The 27,863-nt window shown below is 43.4% G+C and overlaps 1 protein-coding gene across 1 annotated transcript; it reads right to left on the bottom strand.

The window, feature by feature from the left end:
• Window positions 1-27,382, bottom strand: LOC148036142 (Cytochrome c oxidase, subunit Vib family protein). Its single transcript, XM_087678149.1, has 5 exons — window positions 27,243-27,382; window positions 1,644-1,742; window positions 1,429-1,566; window positions 413-529; window positions 1-332 (listed from the first exon to the last, which is right to left on the bottom strand). The coding sequence occupies exons 2-4, from the start codon at window positions 1,704-1,706 to the stop codon at window positions 416-418; spliced, it is 315 nt and encodes a 104-aa protein (XP_087534275.1). The 5' UTR covers window positions 1,707-1,742; window positions 27,243-27,382; the 3' UTR covers window positions 1-332; window positions 413-415.
• Between the last annotated feature and the right edge of the window lie 481 nt (window positions 27,383-27,863).

Genomic DNA, 27,863 nt, shown 5'->3' with positions numbered 1-27,863 from the left:
TTTTGTGACAAAATGACTTCAAGAGGAAGTTACAAACATCAAGAGAAAACTACTGCTGTCTTTAGTTATCAGTAGATCCATGTTTCAAAATTTTGAGCCATTTCTTGGCAACCGCGTTTGAGTAATGCTCAACATTTTTCTATTGCATCAGCAGATACATTATCAAGGATAGAACAACAGCCTTCTCATGATAATCAATATCCATTACTGCAGCTCCATCACGACCTCTGTGCTACTAGTAATTTCCACAATATCAAGATAAAAATTTGACCAATCTAGTAATATAATAACATCTCTCCTAAGGTGAGAGGCAAGTTTGTGTCTCGTGGATCCTGAAAATAGCACACAACATCGCATTCAGAAAATGATCTTGAACATTTTTCATCATGGCCTTTAATAAGTGCTGCTGTACCTGTCATTGCTTGAATCCCAAAGGCTCTGGGAGGGTTAAGGGACCTCGAGGATTTTCTTTATCCAGGAGGCGTTTTGCTCGTCTGGTTGCACAATACTGACGATCAAAGTGCTTCACCTGCATTTGATCATTTAGGTTGTGCACAGCAGGAAATGCAGCAGATAAATCCAATTTCACCAACATGATTTTGACAAATGTAAGAATTGAGGGTGCAATGATTCTTAAACACCTTATCTAGACACACTCACAGGTCTTCTGGTGTGTATTGATGCATCTATTTTCTTCTTCTTTGGAGGTTAAACTTTGCCTTTTTTATGATAGTTTTAATAGAAACAAAAAACTTGGGGCCATCTTTCTGCCTTGCAATCAAATTGTTTGACCTGATTAGCCACCCATCTCGATAAAGTGCTTCAAAGCTAATGTTGCATATTGTTGCAGAGTCAGCATATACACTCTAAATACACAGAAACCCTTGGGTCCATAAGGTGACATACCGTACACTGTTAGTCCATTTGCCTTCACGTCTTTGACAAGTGCATTTAACTCTAATGTCTCTAGTCAATGCTTCCACCAAGCTTGGAGATTCTCTCCAGCTATGATGGGTATTTGTAGAAGCTAGATGCTTCTCTTACTTGAAAAGTGGGAAACTTTTTCTTGCAAAGGTGATCTCAATTTCAATTCAAATTCAAATTTCAAAGATCCGATGAATGAACAAGCTAACAACATCAAGGAAAGATGAACAAACCCACATTGAGTCCATTTAAGTATCATTATCATTACTTGAAAAGTGAGCAACTTTCTTGCTTGCACAGGTATAATCTCAATTTCAATTTCAAAGACCTGATGAATGAACACATGAGTTCATTAAGTATCACTACTTACTATCATGTTTAGACATAGACGAAAAAACAGATACAGGGAACTAAGCAAGCACACACACAATCTTTTTTTGGTAAAAGCACTAAGTGCTTGTGCAGGCACATTCATGCACACATATGCAGCAAATAAGGATATACCCAAGTAGGTCGACAACTTTTCTCAAATTCAGCTCGAGCTTTTTTGCATGACACAGGATAGAGCAAGCCTACAGAGGCCACTTCTGTAGGAGTAATCTTTCTGTCCTTCTCTAAGCAAGCATAGAAGTTGTCACGGGCCTGAAAGTACCCAAAGATAAAGTCATAAAAATGGCAAAAACAAAGAACCACAATGACTAAAGCTCTGGATCCTGGACCTTATAGCAAGCTGCTCGACTGTTTGCCAAAACATCTGATGCAACCTGCTTCTGTTCCTCCATATTACAGCAAAAGTCCACGAAGTATTAAAGCATCCCCTGTTCATTTGGGTCAAACAATAGACTTATTTACTACCTTTGCAGAGACTCCACCACAATAGGTAATTTTATTTACATATTCATGTCCAAAAAGTTGTCTCGATGATGTCTGATTTCTCTGGTGTGCTGAATTACTCTCTTAACCCCTAAAAAATGGGGGAATGGACTGCATCCCTTTCTTAAGAACATAGTTCTTCACATTAGGGAATGTAAATGCAAGATATGCAGTTTGACAGTCAGGTTTGAAGAAAACATTATGAAAGTTTCATAAATTTTATGGAAACCTGGAAATCATTTGGGAGAAAGACACATGCACAAGAAATCAGAGATCAGTTTATGGAAACCTGAAACCCGGAATCAGACTTTCATAAAGTTTATGGAAACCAGGAAATCACCGGTGAGAAAGACACATGCACAAGAGATCAGATTGAGCGGTGAAGAAAGTCATACTAGCTGAAGTGAAGACTGTACAAGACCATGCCTTTACATAGGAAAACACTCAGCACAACTTGAAGGTACCCTAAAGTTGAATTAGCCCCACGTTCAAACATTTGCATGCCGTTGAAAGGGTTCCCATGACCAAAAAGGAAGGGGCACATCAATATCTCTTGTTCAGCTGACATCCGCTCTGAAGTATGGAAGATCATAGAGAGTCTTACTGGATGGCATATCTAGAAGGTGCGGTGTCAAGAGGTTTGAGAGAGACTTTCTGTCACAACTCTATAGAAACAGAATTTGCATCATTTTTCATTAATTTGTCTATATAATGATTTATTAAATTTATTTCCTTTGCACGAATTAAATATAAAGAAAAGTGCATTGGAGCTGGCCACTGATGAGTGGTCACAGGTTATGATGGACCCACGCGGTGGGTTAGAGAAAAGATAGTTCACATTTCCACCTATATGGCCGATTGGGCGCCTGTGACTAGAACTCACGCATATCAGGGTTAGACTTGCACACAGAAAAGATTGATGCCTTGAAGTGTGGGCTAGATCCACCAGAACAGACAGTTACAATCAACAAGATGGCATGATCATAAAATGCTTGTATAATGTGCATGTGTGGGCTGAAAGCTTGAAATGCACATTTCTTTGCATAGGAAAGTCACATGAAGATTCTGATACCGTTTTTGCGATGTACACGGAAAAAACTTTCATATGACACCCATATTGGGGAGGTCCCTAAATTTTAGGAGATCCCTAAATTTTAGGAGCCTCGAATTGGCCTAAAAATGCTAGTCCTAAAAAATAGGGATGTCATTTTAAAAATAGTAAAGTTCTGTACTTTGACTGTGCTTACTAAATTTGGTTGTTTCTATTCTTGACAGTATTCAACCCAAAAAGGAAGGCCATAGAGAAGAGACAAGTGTCAAGACACTTGTCACACAAGTTTCCAAGTGTCCCACCACTTGTCACATCTCATGACATGTGGCTGAACACTTGTCTTGTGCTACTTCACTTTCCCCTTTTGTACTAGCTCTTCCCTCTCCTATAAATAAGAGCTCGTTTTTCTTCATTCAGCATCATTTTTCTTTGCTGTAAACTCATGTACAGCACCCCCAAATAGCCAGAAACTGGCCCCATCTATCCCCATCATCATTCCCCACTTCTCCATTATCAAATTCCTCCATATTCCCTCTTCTATCACTGCTGTTTTATAGGACAGCAAGCCTGTAAATTCATTACAGCACCTCCTTCTCAAGCTCTTTCTTCCATTTTAGCAACAAAAAGGAAGCCCTATCCATGTACTACTATTCAACGATGGAGAAAGGTTGATTTCCCCTCTTTCTTCTCTCATACTGTAAAGAAATCAGTTCTTATCATTGCATAATAGATAATGCATGTGTGTTTGTACATCTTTGCATGATCTTGTGAGAGTGAGAATTACTTCTCCTCACTCTCAGGTTGATTGTAACTGAGCTCTTCCCTAAGGGACTTGGGTTGAGCAGAAATACATTCCTTCGGGGGGGGTTGCCCATCTTCAACCCTCAATCTTGTCTCCATTACTTTTACATTTTCATGGCTGTAATTTTGTGAGTAATTTTCATTTTCAGCTTTAAGTGTTCATTCTCTTTTATATTAAATCTCGAAAACAAGCGAATATCATAATTGTTAAGCATACTACGTTGTTCGGGGCGTTTACACTTTCAGTACAGGCAACCTTAGCAGAGCTTTGGACCTCCATCATCCACTCCCTCCGTGGACAATGGGATCAGGTGCAGGACGAGTCCAAGGCTCGTCACGAGCTCTGTTGTCACTTCATGCGTACTTGGGGTGGCCAAGACCTCTTTTTCGAGATACAAGCAGGTAGCACCAAATGGCGTTACACCCCCCTCCATGGCTTCTTGCCCCCATCCCCCCTAGACCGCCCTGAGAGGCTTATACAGTTGATATATTTGCAACTCTGCATCACCTCCAACTAGTCTATTGAGCATGAGCACTTCCTTGTATTCAAAGGGATTTTCCCTAAAGTAATATAATTAGCCACTCTTTATTTGCAAAAAATAAATAAATAGACAACCTGTCTACCACTCCCTTAATCTCGTTTTTGCACCTTGTAGGTGCCTTATCACTCCACATCCTATTCATAGAGGATATTTTGATTGGAGTTGTTGACCACTGCTATCTATCATCAGGTACTTGCTGTCTAGCCCCTTGCTGCTATTGGTAATTGATTTAGTCATTGATCAAAGAGCAAAAAAGATTGAAGAGTTTAACAAAAGAATTGCACTTAAAGAACAGCTACTTAATGAAGATATTTATGATTCTTTCTTTTTAGATGTTGCACATAAATTTGATGATGTTGCAAGGCCATCAAAACCTCCATCAAGGATAGGCCTCTTCCTTCTACTCCAACGCAAGGTATACAAGTTTCTACTTATTTTCCTTCTTTTTTCACTTCTACTCCTTTGCAACATTTTGGTAAAGATCATGAGGAAGATAGAGTTCAATATGTTGATCGTGAAAAAGGTTCCCTATAATATCAATTCTTGTACGTTAACACATGTATAGGGGATTATAATAAAAAGTTTGATAACTCTTCTTCCACTTTTCATTCTTCAAATTATGTGTCTCAAAGTCAAAATGATTTTGATGTTTCATCTTCAATGCACTACATATCTTCATCTTTATTTCAATTTCCATCATTAAATCAATAAAATCAATTTAATGCATCTACACTTTCAAACACCACATGTCACATCACACACCACACCAGGGGATTCTTCAAACACAAACATAGCCTTTAGAACCTCTATGCCTTCACTTCCAAGTGGTGCTCATGCACCTATCAGGGAGGTTTATTCTCCACCTTACACGCCTTTGGGATATTCACAGTATGGGGTGCCTATCCTGTGAGAGTGCGCAACGGAAGAAGAACATGAACACAGAGGAGAGGAGAGAGAAAGCAGGGAATGAAGGAAGAAAGTCTACACTGACTGAGATGAATGCTGAATACACTGAAATGGACAGAGCAGTCCCTGCATGCAGCCCGGAGCGTCAGTGAGGGCACCAAAACAGACTGGAAGCAATGGCAGCACCAATGTCGGAGACGGAGATGACGGAGACAGTGCTGAACCTGCAGAGTACAATGCTGGAATGACTGGGGGGGCTGCTATATATAGCCCCCAGGCCAGTAAACTGGCCGACCTGCCAAATCTGGCCGACCTGGCCAGATTTGGCCGACCAGCCAGATCTGGCCGACCTGCCCAGGAAACTGGGCCGACTGCAGAATAACAGCCCAGTATGGGCTGTATGACTCCCAAAGGCTGCAGATTGACAAGGACAGCCACTAAATGAACTGACACAGCTCCTGTGTCTCCTGTCAAACTCTGACAGGAGCTCACAACCAGGAGATGACAGACTGAGAATGATAAAGAGCAGGCTAACACCCCCTCTCAGATCCTCAGAGAGTCTGAAGACCCAAGAACCGCATGTGATGAAGCAAAGAAGCCTGAGGCAAAGGCTTCGTAAAGAGATCAGCTGCATTGGCCGCCGTAGGACAATAGACCACCACCAGCTCCGAATCCATGATCCGCTCTCGAACATAGTGATACTGAACCTCAATGTGCTTCGTGCGAGCATAAAACACCGGGTTCTTGGCCAGAGCAAGAGCACTCTGGTTATCCACGCGCAGCTCCGTAGGACCGGTCTGGGAAAAGCCAATCTCCGCTAGTAAGCGACGGAGCCAAACTGCCTCCATAGCGGTCGAACATAGGGCCCGATACTCAGCCTCTGTAGAAGAAAGTGCCACAGTAGGCTGCTTCTTGCTGCTCCAAGAGACAGCACCGGATCCAAGGGTGAAAGCATAACCTGTAGTGGATCGTCTCGAATCCACATCACCTGCCCAATCAAAATCACTCCATCCAGAAAGGGTAATCCCATCTCCATAAATGATCCCAAAGGATCGAGTCCCCTGTAAATAGCGAAGAACCCGCAAGGCTGCCTGCCAGTGATCCTGGGTAGGAGACTGCATAAAAGAAGACAATAAAGCCACCACAAAAGAGATATCCGGCCTAGTGTGAAGCAGCCAGATAAGAGAGCCGACAAGGCACCTGTAATGAGTGGCATCTATAAGGGGAACTCCAGCTGTCAAAAGCTTGGACTCTGGGTCCATGGGGCATGAGATAGGCCGACACGCAGCCATATCAAACTCCGAAAGAAGCTCGGAGATGTACCTGTGCTGCGAGATAAAAATGCCCTGTGCTGTCTGATAGATCTCCAGGCCTAGAAAGAAGTGAAGGATCCCTAGATCCGTCATGTCAAACTCCTACTGAAGAATGGACCGTGTATGCTCCACCTGCTGAGTGTCGCTCCCTGTAATGATAAGATCATCCACATACAAGATAAGGAACACAGAAAGAGAATCCACAACCCGTAAGTAGAGGTTGGGATCATAAGCGGAGCTCGCAAAGCCACTCTGTAGAAAGAAGCGGTCAATCCGCTGGTACCAAGCACGAGGAGCCTGCTTCAAGCCATAAAGAGCCTTCCACAGCCTGTAGACATGATCCTCCTTCCCCTGCACAAGAAAACCAGGAGGCTGTGAAACATAAATCTCCTCCTCAAGAACGCCATTCAGAAAAGCAGACTTGACGTCCATCTGATAAACAGGCCAACGGTGGTGAGCAGCAAGAGCCAAAAGAACTCAAATGGTGGACATCCTGGCTGTAGGAGCAAAAGTTTCGAAATAGTCCAAGCCTGCACGATGTGCAAAACCCTTGGCAACAAGCCTAGCTTTATGCTTGTCCAAGGAGCCATCTGCAAGATACTTGGTCTTAAAGACCCATTTCACACCTATCACCTTCCGTTTCGCGGGACGCGGAACAAGCTCCCACGTATGGTTTCGCTCGATGGAATCGAGGTCGGCCTGCATAGCCTGTCTCCAAATATCCTGTGCAAGAGCCTCCTCCGCAGTGGAAGGCTCGAAATCCTGAAGAATCTGTGACATAAGAGCATAGTTCACACATAGTGAACTATCCCGCTAGGCCTGTACACGTGCTGATCGATGTGGACCTGTAGAAGAAGCAGGAAAGTGAGTAACACCGGAATCCTGCATGAGCCGGCGATACCATAAAGGAATCCTGAGAGACTCCTACTGCTGAGAGGGAGACCGGGGGGTCTCCGGAACCTGCAAAGCACCCAAATCAGAGAGGGACTCCCCCTCACCGAGTGAAGGTAGATCCTCCGCATCAGAAGAAGGCTGTGAATCCCGTGAAGATCCCGAAGTGGAGATGGAAGAGCGCGTAGAAGACGGAGGCACATCCACCAAAGGGGAAAGGGAAGCCGAAGGAGGAGGAATAGTGGAGGTGCTCAGGGATATCCTGGAAGGAAGTGAAGGGAGAGAAGGTGGGGGGAGGGGGAGGGTCCATCGATGACGAAGAAACATCTGTAAGGAAACCATCAATCGGATCCTCAGAGGCCAAAGCCTCATCAAAGATCACATCCCTGCTCACCTCAACCTTCCGCGTCGTCGGGTCGTAGAGCCGATATCCCTTCATGGTCATGCTATAACCAACGAAGATAAGCTTTCTCGGCTTAGAGTCGAACTTCGTCTTCCTCTTCTTCTTGTCCACATGGACAAAAGCATCGCACCCAAAGATGCGAAAATGGGACACGGAAGGCTTCTTCCCAAAGAAAGCCTTATACAGAGTCATGTCCTGTAACGCCGAAGTCGGAGAGCGGTTGCGAATATGCACCGCTGTAGCCACCCCCTCACCCCAAAGGAAATGAGGAAGACTCCTATGGGCCATCTCCACCATGGTCCGATTCACACGCTCCACACCATTCTCTGATGGTACGTTCGGATGGGAATACTCCATCCGAATACCATGATCCCTGCAAAACTGAGAGAAAAGGTGAGAAGTGAACTCGCCACCGTGATCAGCTCGAACGCCACGAACCTTGGAAGTTGTTTGGGTCTCCACAAACACCTGCCACTCACAGAAACGGGAGTACACCTCGCTCTTGTACTCCAAGAAATAAGGCCACACATAACGACTAAAGTCGTCCACAATCAGCATCAAATACCTGGCCTTCCCAAGGGAGGCCATGCCCATAGGTCCGCAAAGGTCGGTGTGAACCAACTCAAGCGGAGAAGTAGCCCTCCTAGAAGCAACCTGAGGGTGTGGCTGCCTGTGCTGCTTGCCCCTCAAGCAGCTAGGGCACAAAGTGTGAAGAGGAGGGAAATCAGAAAGTCCCTCCACCATCTTCCTCCTAGAAGCCTGGCGAAGAGAATCGAGGTTCAAATGACCATACCGAGCATGCCAAAGCAACCCAAGCTCATGGGAAGTCCGCGTAGCCAAGGCTGTGAGCATATAAAGCCCACCCTCCTGTGTATCTGTCCAAAGAGCATCACCTGTAGAAGCATCCTTCACTGTGATTGCATCCTGTGTAAAAATGACTCCGGTACCTAGCTGAGTAAGGCCATGCATAGATAATAGATTAAAACCCAAATCAGGGACATAGAGAACTTTGGCGGAGGAAGACCGCCTGCCAGAAAACATAGGTAAGGTCCCCACGCCTCGAACAGGGACTGTAGAATTGTCACCAATGGTGACGGTACCCCCTCTGGAACGAAGATCCTGAAGCCAATCCTGACGGAAGGTCATATGTGAAGATGCTCCACTGTCGACGAGCCAAGGCTTCTCCTGTGTGGTAGAAGCTAGGGCTGTATCCTCCTCAACAAAGACATGCACAAACGCAGATTCTGTTGTGGCTGGGGCCGCCTTCGAGTCCTTCTCCTTAAGCTTCAGATGGGGGTACTTCTGCCAACACTTCTCCTCGGGATGAGTGTCCTTCCCACAATGGGGACACTTGGGCTTCTTCTTCTTCGCATTCTTCTTGTCCTCCTCCTTCTTGTCCTTGGCCTTCTCCTTCTTTTGTTTCTTCTTCTTGCCGCCACCTGTGCCGGCCGTAAATGCCTTGGTGGGGCCACTGGCTCCCACCTCTTTGAGTCACTCGTCATGCTCCAAGACAAGCGGGGAAAGCTCCTCCCATAGGAGTGTCTCACGGGTCCTCGAAGTGATGAGGCTAGTATAGAAGACATCATAACGGGGTGATGGCAGCTGAGTCAACAGAATCATTGCCATATCCTCAGACGATATCAGATGACCAAGAGAGGCTAACTCGCCTCGCATATCCTCCATCTTAGTGATGTGCTCCTTCATGGAAGGAGAATCATCAAGACTGAGCATCCGCAACTTCTTCTCCAAGGAAATCTTGTGGGCAAATGTCTTGTGCTGATACAAAGACGCAAGCTTCTTCCACACTTCCGCCGCAGTCTGTAACCTGTGAACATGTACAAGAACAGAATCATGGAGACTCATAAAAAGAAAGGAACCGGCTCGAGAGTTGAGCCTATCCCATAAGGCTGCACGGTCCATAGAGGTGCCATAGGACGAATCCGCGGGGGGACGGTCGATGGGTGAAGAAACAAGCTCCCAAAGGTCAAATGTATCGAGGATGCAGGCCACCTTGCATGACCAGAGGGAGTAGTTGGAACCATCCAACTTATCTTCCTTCGGAAAGGAAGGGAGAATCGGCACCTGAATAGAGGGAATCAAGGAAGGCATCCGCACATCTGAAGCAATCTTCACTGAAGAAACCTTCGCGGTAGATGGAACCCTCTGGGATGCATGGACTGAAAAAGGACGAGTGCGAGGAGGTTCTTCCCGACGTCGAACCTCGTGATAATTCCGCCTCCGCTCAGAGGAATGATGAGAAAGAAGTTCATCCTCTGAGTCATCAAAGCCTGAAAACTGGTAAGACATCTTCCAATCTGCAAAATACCAAAGAAAGTTGTGCCGATGTTGAAATATGACCAGCAATGTGGTCACCAACCACCAAGACGCAGGCAGAGAATGCCTACAAACACCTGGATCTGCAAAACGCAAAGATAACTGATGACGATCACCAGAAAAGAGACCACCAGCACCAGGAAACAGCCCGGAAAGAAGTCGCCAGCAGGAAATGTGCCGCCTGGAGTGGAAGCGACCAGCAGAACAGCAAAACACAGCCTGTAGATGAGTCGCCAGCAGGAGGGACAGCCTGGTGGAAAACGCAGGGTTTCTGCGTCGCTGGATGACGTGGCAGCCTCTGTAGACAGCGTGGACAGGAAAACGCAGGCTGAAAGGCCTCCTGAAGAAGCCGCCTGGCAGTTGTTGATCAGATGGCAGCAGCAGTAAGGTATCTCACTCCTGAGGGTATGTCCTCCGTGCTCTCAATCAGGCGATGATACCATGTGAGAGTGCGCAACGGAAGAAGAACACGAACACAGAGGAGAGGAGAGACAAAGCAGGGAATGAAGGAAGAAAGTCTACACTAACTGAGATGAATGCTGAATACACTGAAATGGACAGAGCAGTCCCTGCACGCAGCCCGGAGCGTCAGTGAGTGCACCAGAACAGACTGGAAGCAATGGCAGCACCAATGCCGGAGACGGAGATGACGGAGACAGTGCTGAACCTGCAGAGTACAATGCTGGAATGACTGGGGGGGCTGGCCGACCTGCCAAATCTGGCCAGGTCCGAGATGACGGAGACAGTGCTAAACCTGCAGAGTACAATGCTGGAATGACTGGGGGGGCTGGCCAACCTGCCAAATCTGGCCGACCTGGCCAGATTTGGCCGACCAGCCAGATCTGGCCAACTTTGGCCAGATCTGGCCGACCTGCCCAGGAAACTGGGCCGACTGCAGAATAACAGCCCAGTATGGGCTGTATGACTCCCAAAGGCTGCAGACTGACAAGGACAGCCACTAAACGAACTGACAGAGCTCCTCTGTCTCCTGTCAAACTCTGACAGGAGCTCACAACCAGGAGATGACAGTCTGAGAATGATAAAGAGCAGGCTAACATATCCAAGCTTTCCAAGGTGTGGACCAATTGATATCACAATTTGCTAGCATGGCAATTCCTAGGGGAAGTTGAGCTAAAAAGCAATAGCTTCACTCAAACAGCCCCAAAACATGCTGAATTAAGGAAGATACCTTGTTTATTTAAAAAGAAATGCAGATGTTGGGATAAAAAGGCCCAGTAACCTCCGTGTATATAGTACACGCACATTGTACATGTGAACACACGCTTTACGTGCCCTAAGTATAAATACATTTTATTCTTTGTGTACCAACACATTGTTGGTACACTCTTATCATCTCGTACTTTCACTTTGCTCACACTCTCTCAAGCCATCACACTCACTCGTTCACTCCTCAAGCTGCGTCCCTATCGCTTCCAACAACTGGTATCAGAGCCCAAGGTACTGCATGCTTCCCGAGACCAAGGCACAGCTCACAGGTTGTGGAGGCAGCTTGAGACAGAAGGCCAGAGGGGTCCAACTGACTAGGCGCCAGAGAAACCAACAGGCAGTGGTGGCAGGTCGACGACCTGGAATCGACAGGCAGTTGTATGCAGGATAGTCAAGCGCAGGGGAGTAGCGACCAAGCGGCAGGCGACTGGGCATTAGAGTGGACCAGTCGGTCACGACCAGCAGACGCGAACGAGGAGACAAGTGTTAGTCACGGGCTAGCGACGGGCAAGCTACGACAGGCACACGTGGTGATGGGTCCAACTAGGCCACCATCGGTCAGGCCACATTGCATGACTAATGCGACGGTCAACGAAACCCCCCTCCCCCCAATCAGTGTTTTTTTTTTAATCGAAAACTTTTCCTTCAATCTCTTCAATTACCACTTGCCTTGGCGAGTGTTCACACGGCAGAGGCACAGTTTCAGATTCTGTGCAAATTTGGCCAGAGAATTTGGGGCTTTTCCCAAATTTGATCCCATCTAGGCCTAACAGTAAATTCTGAGTCAAAAATTGCAAACATTGTGAGAGGTGACCCAAATTAATTTGGGAACTTTACCAAATTTGTCGGATTTTCGCTCTTCTAGGCAAAATTTCTTGACATTGGATCCCAGAAATTTGGGGCTTTTCATGTATTGGCAAAGCTTTACTCAGCTGGGTGAAATTGACTGACATTCATGCAATTTTGGACTTGAAAGTCTGGGGATTTGTGTAGAATTTTGTAAATTTCTGCATCTTTTGCCCATTTGTTGGCTGGTTCATGTACAAACAGCAGAAATTTACTTCTGGTTGAGAAAGAACAGCAGTGCATTTTGCTGGTATAGCTTGTGTTTCTTGCAGATTGGTGCATTTACTCTTGTGTTCGTGATAAAATGGATGCAACTTCTTCTAGTTCAGACATCAAGAGTTTGATGAAGATCAAACGGTTTGATGGTCATGGCTTTGACCTTTGGAAAGACCGTATGCAAGGCATTTTTGTTCCTAAAGGATTGTGAGGATGCTTTGCAGGAAGATAAACCCGCACTAATGTCTGATGCAGATTGGGCCTGAGTGAATAAAAAGGCTGTGGCTTACATAAAGATGGGTGTCACTGATGACATTTTGGCAAAATATTAAGAGTTTAGACACAGGTTATGCAATATGGGAGAAGCTGAAAACTACTTATGAGATCACCACACATGTTAATCAGGTGCATTTAATGCACAAGTTGGTGAATATGCGACTGGATGAGTCAAAGCCTGTAGCTGAGCACTTGAGTGTATTTACAGAGATTCTAAATCAGCTCAAAAATGCAAACTTGGACTTTGATGATAAGTTGAGGGTGATCTTTTTGATCATGACACTGCTTGACTCTTGGGAAACCTTGGTGGTTTCACTCAGCAATAACTCCATCTCTCATATGATGGGGTGAGGGGTTCTATCTTGAATGAAGAAATTAGATGTATATCTAGTGGAGAAGGCAACAACTCAGCTTATAATGTAAGAGGCAGAGCTGAAAAGAAAAATGCAAATGCAGGGCACAGAAACAAGAGCAAGAGCAAAGGAAAGGATAAGAGTGACATTATTTGCTATCACTGTGGTCGGAAGGGCTGCAAGAGACCTGATTGCAGGTATTATAAGAAGGAACAAGAGAGAGAGAAGAATACAGGAGATAAAAAGAAGAAGGAAGAAAAGACAAATGCAACGGAGACAACCAAAGGCAAAGAGAAGGCCAATGTGGCCTCTAGCCATAGAAGAGCTTTCAGATACAGAGGCTGATGTATTATGTGCAGTTGATTATGATGCCCTTGTATGTCACATGCAGGATATGCAGATTACCAAGGCTGATGTGATTGAAGCACTCTTGTCAGTTGATAATGGTGTCACTCAGACTTGGATTGTAGACTCTGGTGCCTCTTTCCATGTAACTCCTTGCTTGGAGTGTTTTGCTATGTTCAATGCAGGCAGTTATGGAAAGGTGTACCTTGGAAATAAGCATGCTTGCAACATTGATGGGATTGGTACCGTACACTTGTCTTTAGACAATGGTCAAGAGCTTGTGTTAAAAGATGTCAAATATGTGTCTGGCATTAAAAAGAGTTTACTATCTATTTGAACCAAGAAGGGCACATTGTATTGTTTGCACTGTAAAGCCTTGAATGGCAAGTTTCTTGCAGTTGCTGAAATTTGCAGTCAATTGGAGTTATGGCATAAGAGATTAGGCCATATGAGCCAAAAAGAACTTGATGTCCTTACCTCTCTTAAGAGGGTTGATGGAAAAGGCTCTAAACTTGATTTTTGTAATGGTGTCAGTTTAGAAAGCAAATAAAAAATTCATTTTACTCTGGTGTCTCTCGTAAGTCCAATGTCTTGGACTCAATGCATTCTGATGTATGTAGTATGCCCGTGAAATCATTGGGTGGTGCTGCATATTTTGTCTTCTTTATTGATGATTGTTCAAAGAAGATTTGGATGTACTTGCTGAAAAAGAAAAGTGAAGTGTTTGCTGTTTTTAAAACTTTTCATGCATTTGTGACCACTCAGATAGGTAGAAAGCTGAAATACTTGAGAACTGATAATGGGGGTGAGTTCACATCAATTGAATTCAAGTCATTTTGTGACTTACATGGTATTAAGAGGGAGCTTACAGCCCTTCTTCAAATGGGGTGGCTGAAAGATATAATAGGACTTTATGTGAAAGAGTGCGGCGCATGCTGTCCACTGCTAATCTCCCTCATGCATTTTGGGGAGAGGCACTCAAAACCGCGGTTTACATTTGCAACCGCTCTCCAAACATGTCCTTAAATAATGGCATCCATGAGGAGGTTTGGTCTGGCAAATTAGCCTCACATGACCATTTACGCAAATTTGGCTGTGATGCTTTTGTACATGTTAGGGATGAACTGACGAACAAACTTGACCCAAAATCCACCAAAGGCATTTTCATGGGCTATGGTGATGAGGGTGAATTTGGCTACAAAGTGTGGTTACGTCAGTCCAAGAAAATTATTCGCAGCCGTAATGTTGTGTTTAATGAGGCAAAATCGCTGAAAGGCTCTTTAGCATCTAATGAAGATCTGAAAAAGGTGAAATTTCAAAGTTTGCAATCACCCATTACTTCAGAAAATGAGCCTCAAGATGCTGTACCACAGGCTGAAACTAATGATCAGCCGGTTATTTTTGAGCCAAATGCTGATGGACAGCAAATAGAAGCATAAGGAGGTCATGGACAGCAAGATAGGCTTACTGATTATGAAAATGCAAGTGCTGGAAATGAAAATGAAGGTGCTGTACAGCATGAACAGCATGCTTAACAGCAGTCAAATAAATGCTGAAAATAATATACCTCCAGATATAGACCCAATTCCTGAAAATGTTGATCACTGGGTACGCAAGTTTAGACGCGTAAGAAGGCAACCACATAGGTTTGACCCCTCCTTGCATTATGTGATGCTTACAAATGAGGGTGAGCCTGTTACATACAAAGAGGCCAAATAATGTGAGTTCAGTAGTAAGTGGGAGCTAGATATGCAGGAAGAGATTAAATCTCTGTATGCAAATGTTACTTGCGATCTTGTGTCATTGCCAAAGGGAAGGAAGCCACTTCCAAACAAATGGGTGTACAAAGTCAAGACAGTTGATGGGAAACCCAAGTACAAGGCAAAGCTAGTTGCCAAAGGTTATGCACAAAAGGAAGGGATTAACTTCCAAGAGGTCTTCTCACCTGTTGTGAAGATGACCACTTTACGTGTGCTTTTTGCTCTTACTGTTGTTTTGGATTTAGAGCTGTATCAAATGGATGTAAAAACAACTTTCTTGCATGGTGACATTGATGAGGAAATCTACATGAAACAGCCCGAGGGCTTTGTAGTTCCTGGAAAAGAGCAAATGGTGTGTAATCTAAAATGCAATCTGTATGGGCTGAAACAAGCACCACGGCAGTGGTACAAAAAGTTTGACACTTTTATGCTATCTGATGAGTTTACATGCAACCATACAGATCATTGCTTGTACATGAAAAAGGATACAGATGGCAGCCCCATCATACTTGTTTTGTAAGTGGATGATATGTTGTTAGCTGGGAAAAGAAAGACTAGCTTGGATGCTCTCAAAAATCAACTGAAATCAGCTTTCTCCATGAAAGATTTGGGAAATGCGGAGCATATTTTAGGCATGAGGATTCATAGAGATAGAATGAAGAAATTGTTGTTTTTATCTCAAGAAAAGTACATTGGAAAGGTACTAGACAGATTTAACATGGCTGAAGCTAAGCCTTTTGGGGTACCCTTATCTCCTTATCTCAAGCTTAGCAAAGCCAACAGCCCAAAAGATGGAGTGGAAGCAAATGCTATGAAGGGAGTTCCTTATGCATCAGCTTGTGGCTCTCTTATGTATGCTATGCATAGTTACCTGGAACGGGGAACGGGAACGGGGGAAACGTCCAAGGTCGGGGAATGGGAACGGGGGAAACGGCACATGTCTTAAGTGCCCCAAATATGCCCTGCATGACCCAAATTGCCCCAATACCCGTCAATGCATGAAATTGACCCAAATGTCCCAAAATTGACTCGACTACCCCCATAGCTCCAAATTGCCTTGAATTGCCCCAATTATCCCAATTTCCCTTGAAATTAGACAATATAAATGGATGAATACCTTGGAATTGAGGATCAACTGAAATTTGATTCTGATTTGCAAGAGTTCATAATGCATCAAATTTGAACTTTGCATGGACTCCTAATTAGCTTGTGGATTGTCTTGACACTTTGAATCTTCAACCCGAGAGAGAGAGAGAGAGATTAGTGTGTGCACATTAGGCAATGGAGATGGGTAAATATGAGGTAGAAGGACTGTGACCCAAGCAAAAAAAAAAACGGGAAAAAACGTCAATTTTCAATCAACAGGCCTAGAATGGCCGTTCCAAACAGGGAACAGCAGGGGGAACGGCAGGGAACGTCCCTTGGCCGTTTCACCTCCTTGGAGGGTTTGGAACGCGTTAGGCCGTTCCTAGGCCGGAATGGCCGTTCCCTGTTTCTATGATGCTATGGTTGCTACGCATCCAGACATTGCTCATGCAGTGGGAGTTGTTAGCAGGTTTATGTCAAATCCTAGCAAAGCACATTGGGAGGCTGTCAAGTGTATTCTTCGATACCCTGAGACATCAATTGGTCCCAAAGGCAAAAGTTGTAATTAGGTATGCCTGACAGATACTAGGTAGTACTCGGTGTCAAATTTTGGCCTAGATCACTTTATTGGCCACTAATGTTAGTAGTAGTAACATTAGAGACTAGGCATTAATTAATTAATTAATGCCAATCTAAGGGTCAATAACTAGTCAAGGATATTTGGAAGACAAATTGGCCTAACCAATTTAATTATTGGCTGGTAGAATTACTTTTTTGAGCACTAGAATAAGTATTAAATTAATTTTTAAAATTAATATTCTAAAAATTAATTTAATAAGCTGGATAATTCTGAAAAATGGAATTAGAAGGCTGCCACTTGGCAAAACTTGCCCATACAAGTGGAAAAAACGCTGTTAGGAAACCGGTGGAAGTCTCTTCCAACCATTGTGAGAGAGAAGAAGACTGTTAGAGAGCAAGGAGAGGGTACTGATGTGAGTTGCAACCACCAGGGATTAGTCCTACAACTTGTGAAAGCAGTTTGGGGCCCTCCAAGAGCAAGTAACAGCAACCCAAGGTCCTTTTGGTGCAAGTGACAATGTACAAGGGGGGGCACCTGTCTTTTTGGTGGTCCTAAGCTATAAGTGACAACTTCCATGGGTGTTTAAGCAAGGAAGCAATGGCTTTTCATCGTTTCTTGCGATAAAACTCTGAAATTTCTCTCCCTACAACATTCTCTCTCATCTGCTAGCCATCTATCAAGTTATCTCAACATTTTCCAGCAATTTGAGTCATCACGAGAAGAGATTTCAGTCAATCTCAACTGTAAACCCTAATTTACAAAAGAAATTACTGTTTGATAGTCAGCTCGGGATGCATGCTCAGAATTGAGAGCCTTGGACTTGACTTCCAAGAACTGAAATTGAGGAATTTCAAGAGATTCAAGAGGCCACCCACCCAATATTAGATTTGGAGCTGAATTTGTCTTTTAAGGAGCAAGGTGAATGAAGGCCAAAACCCCAAGCAAACCAAGAGGCAAATTGGTTTGGAGGCTTGCTAGTTTGTTTTGAGAGCAAGAGGCACTTGGATTAACGAAGAAGATCAAAGGATCTCAATTGTACTCCTTCCATTTACAATATAAGATAAAGAAATACCGCAAGGGGCACCACTTTGGGAGCCAACAAGGTGTCCAATGTCCAAAATTAAAGTGGTAAAGTGTGCATTTTCAATTTACGTGAATTTCGTGCTTGCTATAATTAGTGCTTAATAAGATTATTTACAACCCTATCCGAGGAGGAACGTTGGTTTTATCCAACCCAAATCAAAGAATCAAACCCCTGCCCCTCAATCAGGTAACCCCAACAAGGGAGATAGGGTGGTGGCAATCAAAATGAAGGCCAATGGCAAGGCCAAATTCACACTGCCACTGTTCAGCCATCACAACCAGTATTGTTCTCAACTCTTAAGGACATATCTAACTAGTCTGCTGGACATTAGACTCAACTCATCATCCGGCAGCTGTACACTTTGCGTTTACTGCTGCAAACTGCCTGGCAACTGCTCCTACACCTGCGTTTGGTCCTTCCGACTGCCACCCAATACTCTGCACACTTCACACTGCTGTATTTGGTCCTTATTGCTGCCGCACATGCTGTTTACACCCTTTAGGTACTTGCATTTGCACTTTTCTCTCTCATCTTGCATTTGCACTTTTCTCTCTCATCTACTCCCTATCTGCATCAAATCTGGTCTCCTTGGCTCCATTTGCTGGTGTTCAACTCTCACAGGCTGCCTTTGTTGCATTTCGGGATTCGTTAGGAGTACGACACTCTCCCCTACCTAGCACCTCTACCTTCGTCAATGAGACATAAGAGTTCAGGGTACAATTTTCATTCCTGCACAGTTTGTTTGCTACATGAGCATTGTATATTCCGTAGTCAGTCAGTCATTCAGATTCCACTGTGTTCATTGTCTCTGAGTTACCCTAACTCTAACATGTTCTTTTGAGTTATGGTTTGTCGTACAGTTTCATTTATGTTTCTAGGTTAGGGTTCTTCACATGGTATCAAAGCAAGGTTCTCTTTCACGAAGCCTCAGTCTTTGATCTAAAAGCCCTTTGCAAGAAGCAAGAACAACAAGAGGGCAAGATGACTTCAAATTCACCACATCATCGTGATGCTCCCAAGCCTTGCACATCAAGTCACGCAACAAAGTGGGCTTCACAGCTTGCTCCTCTATCCGACATGGCCCGAGAGACGTCAAACTACCATGAAGTCCATGGACCATATGAGATTTCACGAGCCGAATACAACCTCATTCTCATGTATCGAGCTCAATGGAAAATTGAAGGTAAATTTGAGTTTTCCCCTTTAGATCTGGTGCATCGATCTAATGATTTTGCAAGGACTAAAGTTTCACAAAGGACTAATCACCCTTATGTGGAAACACGCATGGAGTATAAGCCATTTTCTACTTCACCTTCATTCACTCCCATGTCAGGCACATATGCTACTTCTCAATCTTTAGATTCTACTCCTTTTCCACAAGATATCAGAGATGCTCATGATGCAAGAACTCTTTATACCAAGTATTGGTACATTAGCCTTGAAGAGGAAAGGTATTTTCGGTTGCACTCAAGAAAAGACAAACAAAAATTGCAATAATCTATGGTGAGTGCTCCTTCTTCAGCTTTTACATCTCATGGTCAATATGATTTTGTGATGATTTTGTGATTCATCTATTTCTTCATTTGCATTTAATGAACAAAAAAAACCTAACACTTTTTCCACAACAACTCAAATAACAAATCCATTTAATCTCCCACCCATTAGTTCCATCGCACCTTCCTTTCAACCTCCATTAAGTGCACCACACATCTTCTCACATCACACCGAGGGGTCCCTCGCCCATGGGCACATCTCTTAGGACCTCATTTTTTCTTCAACCGCATGGTGCCCCCATGATAGAGGTTCATCCTTCCATCCCCTCACTTTCGGGTTTTTCATGGCTTGGAAATGCTATCTGACCACCCCGGAGTGTGGATCAATTTGGTACCACAGTTTGCCTCCATGGCATTACCTAATGGGCCTTCTAGTCATTTTGATGTGTCCTGAGCATTTACTGGACATGGCTTATGTATCCCGATGCCTCCGCCTCCATCGGCACTTTATGGAAACATTCATATTCTAGTGCCTCTACATCAATCGGCACACATGGGACACTATTAGCCTATTTTTGCCTACCCACCTCCCCCCCCCCACCTCCTTCCTATTCCACTTATCCGACACCTCATGGTTCTTCATCCTTATCAACCAAACATGCCTTTAATGATAAGGTTCATTTTGATGGATCGAACTTCACTACTTGGTCAAACCTGATGAGACATGTCCTTAACTCCCAAAACATATGGATCGTGTGTAGGGGTTGGAACCCAATGAAACCAACCTTCCTTCTTGGAATGGGTGGTGATAACCTGATTTAAGAGTTAATTACAGCAATAAATAAATGCACATAAAATGAAATACACACTTTACCATAGCATTTTTGGACAGTAGACTCCCTGTTGGCCCCAAAACTGGCGCCCCTTACGGTATTTCTTTAGCTTTCATTCAATTGGAAGGAGTACAACTTGAGATTCTTCAATCTCCTCCTGCTAACCAATTGCTCTTGCTATTATAAATGACTCGCAAGCCTTTTGGGTTATTTGCCCCTTGATTCACCCAGGACTTCTTCTTCAATTTGACACTTGGTTGGCCAAATGTTGCCCCAAATCTTCGAGATGGGCTGGCTCCTGAAATCCCTTGATAATCTTCCATTATCAACTGCTGATTTCAGTCCCTTGAGCCTTCAATCTCTGGCATGGATCCCAAGGTGGCTGCTAAACCCTAATTTCTTCTATAAATTAGGGTTTACTGTAGAAATTACAGATCAGCCCACAAAAAATGGCTGAAATCTCCTCCAAATGGCTGAGAATTGCTAAGAATGGCTAAGCATAGGCTGAAGGAGATGAGAGAATGCTGTAGAGAGAGAAAATTCTGAGATTTGTCGCGAAGAACTGATCAAAATCTGCTGCTGCCCTACTGTACCAGCCCCAAACGGATGCACCAACAACAATAGGAGCATCAGAGACTATGATCTTCAAGAGAAAGTGTATCAGCAGCAATTGCTAGCTTCCCAAGGTCAAGAATATGCAATCTCCACCACCAAAATGGTCTCCAATGGCTAGAAAATGGCCCCAAAAGCTGGCAGCAACAGTCCAACACCTCTTTCCAATAGCTCCAAAATGAAAAAACGAGATTTCCCTCTCCCTTCAGCCCTATTTAGCCTTTCCCCCACTTGCATGGGAAAGTTTTGCCAAGTGGCAGCTTTCTTAATCCATTTTCAACAATTTTCAACCATTTAATTAATTTTTAGAATTAATTAATTCAGCCCTTAATCCATGCCAGAAAATTTGATCTTGCCCATCCAAAAATTAATTGGCTAGGCCATTTGCAACCCAGAGTGGTCCCATGCATTGATTGACCCTTGGACAAGCATTAATCCATTAATTAATGCCTACTCCCTAGTGTCACCACTGACACTTAATGGCCAATTAATGGTCCTAGGGGCAAACTGACACCAGAATTTACCTAGAATCTAACAAGTGTAACTTGGTAAAACTTTTGCCTTTGACACCCATCTTTTTCACAGGGTCCTTGGGCCTTCAACTGTGAAAAAGTAGCTTGCACCTCACATGTACAACATATGTGCATCTTTTAATTGCACATTTGATTAATCCTTTAATCAAATGTCAATTAAACATAAGCAAAGCTTCAAATTTTCACGTCCTCGTGACACCCAACCTGATCCCACACTTTTCCATACAAGATTGTCCGCTCATGGAAAGCTAGAAATGTGAAACCAACCTTCTTACTTACATAGAGTGGTAAATAATCTGATTAAGCACTAACTACTGCAAGCATAAAATTCACCTAAACTGAAAATGCACACTTTACTACTTTGAACTTGGACATTGGACACCCTATTGGCTCCAAAACTAGAACCCCTCGCGGTATTTCTTTATCTTATATTGCATATGGAAGGAGTATAATTGAGATCATCTAGTCTCCCCTGCTAATCCAAGTGCCTCTTGCTATCAAAACTGGCCACAAAGCCTCCAAACCAATTTTTCCCTTGGTTTGCTTCGGGAGTGGCCTTCACCTTGCTCCTTCAAGATAAATTAAGCCCCAAATCTGGTATTGGCTAGCTGGCCTCTTGAATCTCCCTAAAATTCCTCAATTTCTGCTGCTGCTGAAATTCAAGTCCTAGGCCCTCTATTCTGAGTATGCATCTTGAGGTGGCTGTCAAACTCTAATTTCTGTTGCGAATAGGGCTTATAGCAAAGAGTGACTAAAATCTCTTCCTCTAATGGCCCAAACTACTGAAAAATGTTGAGAGAACTTGAGAGATGGTTGGGGGATGCGAGAGAATGCCGTAGAGAAAAAAATTTCAGAGTTTCATCGCGAGAAATGCTGAAAAGCTATTACTGCCTTGCTCAAACTGCCATGGAAGCTGTCACCTACAACTTGGGACCACTTGAAAGACTATCGCTCCTTTAGTATGCTGTCGTCTGCACCAAAAGGACCTCGGGTAGCTACCACCTGCTCCTAGAGAGCTCCAAAATGTTGTCACATGCTATAGGATTGATCCCCAGTGGCTACAAATCATGTCAACAACCTCTCCTTGCTCTCTAACAACCACCTCCTCTCTCACAATAGCTTGAATAGACTTCCACCAACCCCTAAAAAGGTTTTTACCACTTGCATGGACAAGTTTTACCAAGCCTTCTAATCCCATTTTCTAGCATTATCCAGCTTATTAGATTAACTTTCAAAACTGAATATTAATTTAATAATTATTCTAGTGCTCAAAAAATTAATTTCATCAACTAATAATTAAATTGGCTAGATCAATTTATCTTCCAAGTATCCCTGAGCACCTGTTGACCCTTAGAGTCGCAATGATTATTTAATTAATGCCCAGCACTGGCATTAGTGGCCAATAAATTTGTCTAAGTCCAAATCTGACATCGGGTTCCACCTAGTACCTATCAAGCATGACTTATTACAACTTTTGCCTTTGGCACCAATTGATATCTCAGGATCCTAGGTCCCACACTATGAAACAATTTAACTTGCATCTCAAATATGTACAAGTGACATTAGCACATTTGATTTTTAATCAAATGCTAATCAAAGCAATAAAATTTCACGTCCTCATGACAAATGCCTTCGCTATTGTCGAGCTGATGCAAGTTTTATAACTTGAATTTCATTCACAGCTTTTAGCATTTTGACTTAGCATCCGAGCATTGGGCACACTTGACTAATCGCTATGCGGCTCACAACAGGACCCGTCGCATCAATTTAGATCATAAGCTCTAAAACTTTAAAATCACTAATCGAGATGACTTGAAAATCAATTTTGCTGAGTATAAACGCCTTCTTGCCAAGTTCTCTACCAAGGGGACTCCTAAGTCCTCGGACGATCAAGTCACATTGTTTCTGAACAAGCTACCAAGAAAATACTTCCATTTTGTGCAACAACTGATCTCACAACCCACCATGTCACATTCTATGAATTTAAGTGTCAGCTCTATTGCATTATGCTTGGCTATTCGATCAATTTCATATTTTGACCTCTATAGAGGGGACTCTCATTACTTCTTCTCAAAAGGGGTAGCCACGGAAGGGTAAACAAAATCAAAATCAAAACCAATCTAATGAGACCCAAAGAAAACTCCCAATCATCTCTTAACCCCAAGTAGCAGAACGTACCAAAGAAAAATTGGCATTGTCAACATTGTCAGAAGGCTGGTCATTTTGACAACGAGTCTCACTCAAAGGCAAGAGGCACATCACCAAAAGCTAAGAATCAGACCCTCGCTCCTTAGTCAAGTAACCCCCAATAAGGGAGGTAGGGTGGTGACAACCCTCAATAAGGGTAGTGGCGAGGCCAAACCTACACCGCCATCGGTCAACCATCACAGTTGACAACGTTCTCAACACCAAAGGCTTGTTTGATTGGACTGTAAAAGCCCACATCGTCTCCATAGAGACATTTAAGGATGTTGAGCTAAAACACTCTTTACAACTGATTAGCATCTTTAAACAGCCCCAAAACACGCTTAATTAATGCAAAACGCAAAATTGATATATGGTTTGAGAGAGTTTCAGTGGTCCCCCAAAACCTTAATTTTGGGGCACCCTTCAACATCCATAAATAGACAAGCTGCCTACCATTCAGCCTCATCCCTTTTGTACAGGTTCTCACTCCTTTGCTATGTTTAGTCCATCTACCATCGCCAGCCCACAAACTGCCTCCTTCCTGCATTCGACTCTCCAGCAACCAAGTGACAGGTGACAGCCCTCCCTCTGCATTAGGCATGAATCCTGCAACCTGCATTTGGCCTTCTCTTCCTAAAGGCGGTAACTGGCAACCATCTTCTACCTACTGCCAACCATCTTCTACCTATTAGCAACCGTCCTATAGCTGCATGTGCTACTTCTTATTGCGACCTACTGTCTCAAGCACCTTCCATGCCATCATCTCAATCATCTGACCCTCTAGTGATTAGTGTTCAGTGTTTTCCTTGTCTCCGCACTCCGACTGGTGGTCACAACACTTGGGATCTGTCTCAAATGAACGTCACTCTCCAACACTTCATTTGCTCTATCCTTGGACATTTTGTACACTCTTACATTCATCTACAGCATTCATTCACTTCAAAGTTTCATCTCTCTATGTTTCTCTCTATGTTTGAGTTTTGAGTTTTACATTTTGCATTTAGGGTCTAAGTTTTGATTGTCTATGTCCGAGTCTTTGTGTTTCAGTCTTGGTCGTACATGCTGTGTTTCCTCAATACAAACCCTAGCATATCTTCACATGAGTATCTTGTGGTGATTGTGGAGCCTAGGCTTTGTGTGAGACTCAAGTATTTTCAGCTTGCTACCCACAACCCATTCGCAAAGGGCATAGCAGTTCAAGCTGTCCATTGTAGTCTTCACTCATTTGACGCATATTTCCAGCCCTCCATTATCATTTTGCTGTTGTTTCTAGCCAAGCGCTTGTTGTTGTCCTTCATCCAGCTATTGTACAGCTTGCCACATTAGCATATTGCTACGTTTGCAGGCCCCAACTGCCACCCTACAGATTTTCTCTCTCCTTCAACCATCGCCATCATCTCCTCAACCTGTCACTATTGTTTTCTCTCTCCTACAGCCTGTGTTTGCTGTTTTCTCTCTCCTCACCTATGTTTTTAGTCTTTCTCTCTCCTCACCTGCGTTTTTAGTCTTTCTCTCTCTTGCACTACCGTCCACATCAAATCCAAATTTCCTTGGCTGCGTTTGCTGGTGTTCGACATCTAGAGGTTACCTTGCTGCGATTCAGGATCCATTCGGAGTATGACACACTCTCCAACTCATTACCCCTACCCTGATCCTTGAGATACGGAAGTTCAAGATACAGTATTCATTCACTGCATAGTGTGTCTGTGGCATAAGTATTGTATATTCAATAGTCATATCATTTCATCCATTCTCTATGTTCATTGTCTCTGAGTTACCCTAACCCTGACTGTGTTCTTCTATCAGTCTGTGTGTTATTTGTGTTTCTATGTTAGGATATTTTTTTCACTGGGACTGGGACTGGAAGCTACAAAATGGGCATCTCCTATTACTATGCCCACACATCCATCCACCATATCACATGCATACATTTTCAAATGCTATTTATGTATGTTGTCCCCTCCCCTGTCCTAGTTCCCTACTTTTAGCCGTTTTCCTTCCCCCGTTCCATGTTACTTTACTGTAAGAGCATTGTATACTTCTTATTTAGTCCTTCATTCAAATTCCAATGTGTTCATTGTCTCCGAGTTACCCTAACTCTAACTGTGTTCTTTTGAGTTTATGCTTTGTGGTACACTTTCAGTTATGTTTTTGCGTTAGGGTATTTCTTCACACCCTCTTCTCTCCATGTTTATTTTCTTTTAGTCTGGCCATACGCTTCTCTATTCACTACACTCTAACATTATGTTCATGACCAGTAAAGTGAGTGAAAGTCGTATTTACCCCTTAGTCAATCCATTTCCAATGATTGTTTCTTCTAAATGTTCGTATGAGGTGGCTTTTGGACAGCATTTTTATGATGATGCAGTCAATGTCTTCAATTCTAGAGGCTAGTTAGATTGCTGATTTTGGAGTTAGTGAAGGATAGGTTGGCAACAACTCAAGGTCTTACACTAGGGCTAACAAGAACAAGAGAGATGCCATCTACGAGAAAGGGGATTCGGTTTTCCTCAAGATTATGGAGCACAAATTAAAGAAGGTGGGATAGAGATGCCCCAAGTTATCTTTCCACTACTTCCAATGTTTTCCCATATCAACAAGATCAATAATGTCTCCATGAAGCTTCAACTACCACAAAGTAACACTACGTTTTTTTGGTGAAAAAAGTTGTGGCCAATGATATTACTTGGAAGAAAATACAACAAAGTACAAATGCTCAAGCCTCAAATGTCTAGCTAGGGCTATCGTGAATCAAGTCAAATCAAATCATATGTACTATATGCAATATGTATTCCACGTCTCATGGTTGAAGCCCTATATATCACCATCACCAAAGGAGGTATTGGACAATCCCCACCTAGTTGTTCTTGTCCGTGTACATGTGCGTGTGTCTCTATCCTATACTCTCATTCACGACATGTTCTAAAGTTTGCTTGGAAGTAAGTTTAATAGGGTTCACTAGGAAGACCCATATTGGCATCTCTAAGATAGCAAGCACTCACATTCAGCCTATCAATGAGTCAAATGAGGAGAGAGGTTACATGCAAAAAGCTTGCAACTTCATCCCTTGACATTTGGCACCTAGAGAAACTACCTTACAAGGCTATTCAGGTTCAGATTGGACCAACAACAACGACCAAGTGATCATATGAAGAACACTTAATTATACTCAGTTTTTCACAGACAAGTTACAGTCAGTGTGAACAAGTAGGAAGTCCCAACATCATGCTTTGTTTGGGGGTCCTACTTGCCTTATCCCTGCAACTGTCTTGACATGACTGCCTTAGTCTGCAGGACCTCTAATCTACTCAGCTTACCATGTTTTCACAATGTGTCTGATTCATTCTTTGCAGTCCTTGTACAGTCAAATGATGAGAATATTGGTTTCTCAAACACCCAAAAGAGAAAATTATACAGATTTGAAGTTCAAAAATAGTTACACTTAACTCCACTAAAACCCTTAAGAAGAACGATCATTATGGACCAACAGCACAGCAAAAAGACAATCCACATACATGCACGTCACATTTTGAGAACTTGGGGGTCCAACCGATAACTAGACAGCTAGTCTTCTACAGCTCTAACGATGATGCATGGCAAGTCCAGCTACACTGCATATACAGACAATGCTATGACAATTTGGGTTTCATCACAGAGTACTCCCTATCGTAGATGAGAGTAGAGGTTTAGATCCACCAGTCGTCCAATGATCAAAGGGGTTTCGGTTTTTTCTTTTCTTTTTTGGCAAGCCAATCGATAGGACAGACGAATACCTTGCGCCTTCTCCCCTCGCACTGCGGCCCAGTCGATCGTCCTCTGGTGAGGAGAACACTGATAGTTAATTATTAGTGATTGAGGGTTTGAACCCAGAACAAGTTTTATTGCATCAGTTGCTCGTCCTTTATATTGAACAAGCGTTCCGCGCAAAAAGCGCGCAAGGAACGCTATCCCGCTTCGCGGTGCGAGTATCGCACGGCAGCTTCACTTCCCTATCGCACAGTGGGAAATGCTATCACAAAAACATCACATACTTTACTCTCCTCTACTCACAACCCCTCTATCTTTGATTCCATTTACACCTCCCCCCTCTGTATCCACACTCACTCAATCACACACACACACACTCTCTCTCTCTCTCTCCAATTCTCTCTAAGCACCCTCTCTATGTCTCACACACACACACCAAACTTAAAACTAAAAGTAGTTTCAAACCAATGTAACACAAAATGCCAAACATAAAAACAATCTATTCCATGCACCATACCTACAAACATTCCTCTCGACATAAATGTAAGAAATTATATGCTTGCACATGCGATAATTAGAAACAACAGCACAATACTGAAAAACGAAGCCACAAAGGCCAAGTATAAGGTACGCAAGTGTTTTTAAGC

The sequence above is a fragment of the Lygodium microphyllum genome, chromosome 5 (genome assembly GCF_053477565.2).
Source record: "Lygodium microphyllum isolate KBCC chromosome 5, Lygodium_microphyllum_v1.1.10, whole genome shotgun sequence".
In the NCBI taxonomy this organism is placed as follows: domain Eukaryota; kingdom Viridiplantae; phylum Streptophyta; class Polypodiopsida; order Schizaeales; family Lygodiaceae; genus Lygodium; species Lygodium microphyllum.
This window is presented reverse-complemented; position numbering and strand designations above follow the sequence as displayed.